Genomic DNA, 5,900 nt, shown 5'->3' on the forward strand with positions numbered 1-5,900 from the left:
AGAGAAATCTTATTTCTTTGAGCACTTTAGAAGCAATGGGATTCAATTTTGCTGCTATTGATGATGTTCTTAAGGTTTCTCGTGGCAACCGTATTATCTTGAAGGGCAACCGTTTGAATAATCTCTATTACTTGCAATGTTCAACAGTTGATGCTGAAGCTGTTTCTATTGCGTTCTAGAAGAGAGGTTATTTTGATGATATGAAACCGCGCTTCAGTTTCAAGTCTAATGATTCTTTAGACTTGGTTGATATTCAAATTTAGCATCCTAGTGGTGTTTGGAAAAACAGTTTTATAGATTTAGCGTTAAAGGGAGATTTGTTGGATAAGATCATGTGACCCTATCTTTATCTTGTTGGATAAGATTATGTGATCCTATCTCTATCTTCTTTGTCTATATAAATAGTCTCCATTGTACCCTGTACTTGAACAACACATAATAGATCTGTTTTCCCGTTTTTTTTTCTTCTCCACATTAGGGGAGTTTTTTCCACGTTAAACTTTGTGTCTTCTTTTTCCCACCTACGATCCTAACAATATATATATATATATATATATATATTGTTACGATTTATATTTATATTTATGTTTAAATACAAAATATAAAATATAAAACACATAGATGTGTGTTTTTGTTGGTTAGGTACGTATGAAGATGGGTTTAAAGCTAAGAACCGTGGTTGGAATCGAACCCCGTTTGTATATAATTTTACCATTTTTACAATTTAAATGTGAGGGAGCCCGAGGGAGCAAAACGACGGTAGGAAGATCAGCTGCAACTATTTAGGGCCACTCGTCTTCGAGGGCCCAGCACGCTCCACCATCACATCGTACAATTGTCGACCATCCTGTGCCATAGCACTGGTTGAGTACCGAAAAATTAACTTGGTAAATCAACAATTGACGAACTTACGAATATCACAGGGAAGAAGTGGATCTGTCCTTCGGGCTTCGTTTGGGTCTCCTTGAAGTAAACCAAGACAGGAAACTGTGGCCACCACAGCTCCCAGTTTACGAACGTTGAGTACCTATGCATGCCTTGGGTTATTAGATCGTAAACCCCCTCTTATCAAGTTATCATGATGATACACAAAACTGAAAAAAAGGACGTGTGAAGGATCAACAGGCCGCCTGCGTACTTCCAACGGTTCTTGCCGCCGACGAATACATTTTCACCTGACTCCTGCAGCTGCTCTCCAACCTTCACCTCCTACATGGCAAAAGCTTAAAAATTAGGTATTTAGACTACCTCCAGCAGCTTACCTATCTTTATAGTTATATTTAAACTCCACTCTACGAACAGTGCAGTTTACAGTGCAAAACAATGCTTTATTAAACTATGAGTAGACTCTCGTGCATGTACTCTTTCCATGCGACCCAGCAAACAGCTCTAGAAGCATTTTCGTGAGGCATGCCCTCTCATCTCTGGAATTAAGTTTACTCTCAAGAAAAGTAAAGGGTACGAACCAGGGCCTCGTTATCAAAGACGAACCTCACTCTTGTAGTCTGCAGAGAAAGAATGCAGCAAGGCAGACATTAGAAGAAGAAAAAGAAAAGACCGAGCTAGTTTAAAACAAACACAGAGGACCTAGAATAAAACAATCTCCTCTTATTTGATCTTTAAGGACAGGTTTGGTGATCAGCGATCACGAGTGGATTTATGGGGAGGTTGCTATTTAAAAATGAATAACAAGGAGATTCCTCCCCATGATCCTTCCGTGATCTCTGATCACCAAATCAGTCCTAAGAGTGATACAATCAGAGGCACTGAGTTGAATAAATATATTGCCTAGCACATAGCATGAATGCAAAACACCTCAACGTCTGCACACATAATAGGAAAAAAAAGGGATCTTCAGTAGAGATTTTGGTTTGAACTGAAATGCTGCCCTCGAAAACAACACTATTTATATGCTCCGTTATCTAACTTGCAGATGCTCTTCCAGAAAAGTGTAGAATTCTCTGGTAATACGTCAGCCTCTGGTCTAAATTGTTACAAAGAGTTGCCCCCAGAGTCTTCCATCGATCACAGAATGGGGACGAATGCCTTGTGGACTAGTGGAATAAAATCATTGATGGACAGGTGGAATAAGGCCCTGTTTGGTTCCTTTAGTCTAGGGACTAAAGTTTAGTTAAAAGATTAAAATTTAGTCCTACCATGTTTGGTTATATGAACTAAAACTATTCAAAACACATTAAATAAATCATAAGAGTACTAAAATACTCCTTAACATTTTCCCCCATTTGTGCAACTGAAATAAAGGAGGACAAAAAGTGAAATTTATATGGTTTAGTCCATTTTATTCATTCCTTGAGGGAATAGAGACTAAAACAGTTTAGTCCATGTTTTAGTCCCACTGTTTGACAATTTAAGGACTAAATGAGACTAAAATAAAGAGACTAAATTTTAGTCCCTCAAATCAAACGTGGCCTAAATTGTTACAAAGAGAAGTATTTGAGGGTTTGTCACATAATCTAGCTACAGCGCTTGTGCTCGCTAGTGAGGATCTCCATCTTTGAACTGAGTTTTTAGATTGAGGTCATTTTTACTCACGCCCCGTTTGGATCACTGGAATTGAATTCCATTCTAATAATAGTAATTTAGGCATATATCAATTAAGCTAATGCACTTTTATACAAAATATATTTGTATACTATTATTAGCAAGATGTCGTAGATATTTATGTGCTACATTTTTACTATAGAGGAGTAGAACAAAGAGTGTCATGTAAGTTACAGATTAGAAACAAATTCTAATCATGCATAAAATCATTTCCTATCCTCCACCCTATGAATTTGAGATAGCCTTATATCTGAACTTTAGAAAGTGGTGGAATGCCAAATTCTAAACTAAATAAGTTACTTTGTTGAGTGAATTCTAATTCCTTTAAAATGAAGGGATCCAAACGCCCCGTCAATGTAAAGGCGCCGAATGTGTGTTCGTTGGTTTGTGCGGGTTCTCACTGTTTCTTCTCTTCTTAATCTAATGATACAACTCTCTCGCGTGTTCAAGAAAGAAAAAAAAGATAATATGTCATCCAATATTTATATGTCCTCTGATGATACGTAATAATCATCAACTCAAACAGATGTTTTGAACTCCAAAAGCAGCCTGGTGCCCTGGTTAGGGTATGCTGACCTGGAACAAAAGAAGAAGCCCCAGCAGTCCTACAGGTGCAGCAGCGAGAAGATTGTCGGCATATGCAAAAGCACTAGCAATCCCTGCATTCGGATAATATCTGTTATTAAACACCTTAAACACTCACCATCTTCTTCTATTGATATAAAAGTACATGTTAAGAGATGTTCTACTTACTAACTTTAGTGCTCACCAAGTATAGCGATTGGTAACCTATAGTCGGGGTCTGGGACAACAGTTGCTCTAGCCGTTGATTTCCTTCCAAGCTAGAAAGAAGGGTACTCAATCAAACAAGTTGCAAATTAAATTCACTTGTGAAGAATGAATTTGTAACGCAATTTCTACGTAGCAAACTTGCAATGAAGTCATGGTGGAAAATTTAGTTTTCCAGACCCTTTGTAGGAAAACTTGTACATTATCACTATGTGAAATTAGTTTAATGAACATGTATTGCATGTGTTTATATGGATACGAGGTTTCAAAAGGAGATGGGAAATATGCATGTCAGGTTAAGCATATTATAGAGTACATAGAAAAAACTCGGCTGGGAAGAGCCGATATTATATTAAAAAGAGACCGAAGCAATGGTCACAGTCGAGAAAATTCTCGAACCCTGGCCTCCCAACACTAACGGACTGGCGTCAAACGTCCACTCTGCAACGATTCAACCGGAGGGTGATGTATAGGACATCGTAACCCGATAGCAAATGGTGCACCGAGAGCATTTTTTAATGAAAAATTCGCCCCCGAGGGTAATCAAACCCGAGACTTAGAGGTGTTACTCGGAAGCCTTTAACCATTAGGCTAGATGCCCTTTCGCTACAGAGTACATAGAGCACCAGTGAGATCGAGATAATATGCAAAGCTAAGATAAGCTTAAAATTTCTGTTTTCTCCTTGAAATTTTGTCATGCACAGATCATCACTCATTTCCTTTGCTTTTATTTATGATATACTGTTAATAACAAGAAACTGAACATGATCATCACTTTTTTGTGTCACTGAACATCCTACATCATGCAAGGGACAATTTGAAGCAAATCACACTAGAATTGAAGAGGAGGTACTGAGAAATGGAGGCTGCACTGGGAAGTTTGCTGACCAACCATAGATACTATTGTCGTTCGTCGCTGCTGCTCCCGACAACGAACTCTACTCGTGTAACCCTTGCCTGGCATATTTAGAGTCATCAGTGATACACTAGCCGAAGTCACTCCGTACGGAACCACATCTCTAGCTGCAGGATTTAAAACAAACCAAATCGTAAGCTGCAAATGCATCCCAATCGAAATTATTTTTCTCTGGTCACCAAATACAACTTCTCTCACAGCATTAATCCTCATGATACGATACGATGAACACAGCTAGCAGATGCACAGGCTTTTGCCAGAAACGATAGCCATCAGCCCACCACCTAGTCATTGTTCCCAGAAAAAAAAAACACAGCCGGGGACCCTGAAGCTAAAATTTCCGTCGAAGCTGGAAACAGTACCAGGACGGCCGGCGAGGGTCGAGTCTAGTGAGGGAGGAGGAGATCTTGGAGGGAAGGAGCAGTTTACCTCTGGCCGGAGCTCCGAGGAAGAGGGGAGAGGATAACGAAAGAGTGGTCGCCATGGCTCCGCCGGCTCCTGCTCCCCGCACTCTACAGGCTACGGCTCCCCTTTGCGTCAAGCTCCTGTGCACATGTGAGCACATTAAATCCAGAGCTTCCTTTCCTCATCCAACGTCCAGCGCCATCAGAGTTCCCGGCAGGTTTCAGGCGGCGCGCGGGCGCTCTGCTGTCGTTGTCCTTCTAAACACTTGATAGAGATTGTGTAAATGTTTCCGGTCTTTTAGAAGCTGCACCAAATGCTGAAGTTAACTTTTTTATATTCCAGATTTCCAGCTATGACTCTATGAGGTGGATTGAACTTTATTCGATGAGAATTCAGTCATGCTTTCGTGATAGTATCTACATACACACAATGTTTTGTGATAGTTCTTAATATCTATGGTAAAATATACCCCCTCCGTCGACATGAGTTTGTTGTTTTGGGTTTGTCTAACTTTTTGCAAAAAAAATATTGGGTGTCACTTTACTAGATCCGCGTTGCAATTCCACCTGCCTGTCCAGTTATACTTGAGATAGCATCCTCTTTGCTTGCCCTCTTACTTATGCATCCTCATGTCATGTGGTCGATGCTATCGCATTCTTGAAAGCCTTTTCTTACCGTCCATCTACGTATATTGCTATTTCTACATTCGTTCCTTAACAGTCGATTACTTTGACGTCTCATTTCCCACTTGGATGCCAATGGCTGAACCCAATTTCAGAACATTATGTATCATTTTTTCTAGTTGTTTCTGTGGTTTTTCTTCCTATCCATACATCATCAATTTGCTCCCCCAATGTTGTTGGTTCATGTGCTCTTTTCAAAGTTTCGTTGGTACTTTGAGCTTTGGAAGATGCCGAGGTGGACAGAGAATGCTGCTTCCACCAAATCAGCTGAATTGGTGAAACAACAAGACCGTTTGGAGTTTGATGATCCTGATGAGATAGACGATGAGGAAGAAGTTGAGCATGAGGAAGAGGAAGTTGAGGAGGATGTCGAGTATGAAGAGCCATAGGGCGAGTATGAACAAATTGAAGTTGTATGTCAAGTTGATGCTAAACATTACAGTAAAATGGTGGATGCTGTTAGGGACGAGGATGGAAAAGAGAGTCATGCTGAACTTGTTTCTCTTCCTCCTCATGGATCCGAAGTTTATGTTGCGGCTTGTGGG

At 40.1% G+C, this 5,900-nt stretch overlaps 1 protein-coding gene across 2 annotated transcripts; it reads right to left on the bottom strand.

Moving 5' to 3' along the window:
• Window positions 1-600: 600 nt before the first annotated feature.
• LOC100277108 (uncharacterized) lies at window positions 601-4,915 on the bottom strand. 2 transcript variants are annotated; one of them, XM_008678779.4, is made up of 8 exons: window positions 4,697-4,915; window positions 4,244-4,308; window positions 3,332-3,404; window positions 3,139-3,221; window positions 1,467-1,505; window positions 1,139-1,209; window positions 913-1,027; window positions 601-847 (listed from the first exon to the last, which is right to left on the bottom strand). In XM_008678779.4, exons 1-8 carry the CDS (start codon window positions 4,830-4,832, stop codon window positions 779-781), a joined length of 651 nt encoding a protein of 216 aa, XP_008677001.1. In that variant the 5' UTR covers window positions 4,833-4,915; the 3' UTR covers window positions 601-778. The 2 variants fall into 2 exon arrangements, with proteins under 2 accessions (XP_008677001.1, NP_001278618.1); NM_001291689.1 differs by having other exon boundaries at window positions 670-847; window positions 4,244-4,374; window positions 4,697-4,726.
• Between the last annotated feature and the right edge of the window lie 985 nt (window positions 4,916-5,900).

This window comes from Zea mays, chromosome 4 (assembly GCF_902167145.1).
Source record: "Zea mays cultivar B73 chromosome 4, Zm-B73-REFERENCE-NAM-5.0, whole genome shotgun sequence".
NCBI classification, from domain to species: Eukaryota; Viridiplantae; Streptophyta; class Magnoliopsida; order Poales; family Poaceae; genus Zea; species Zea mays.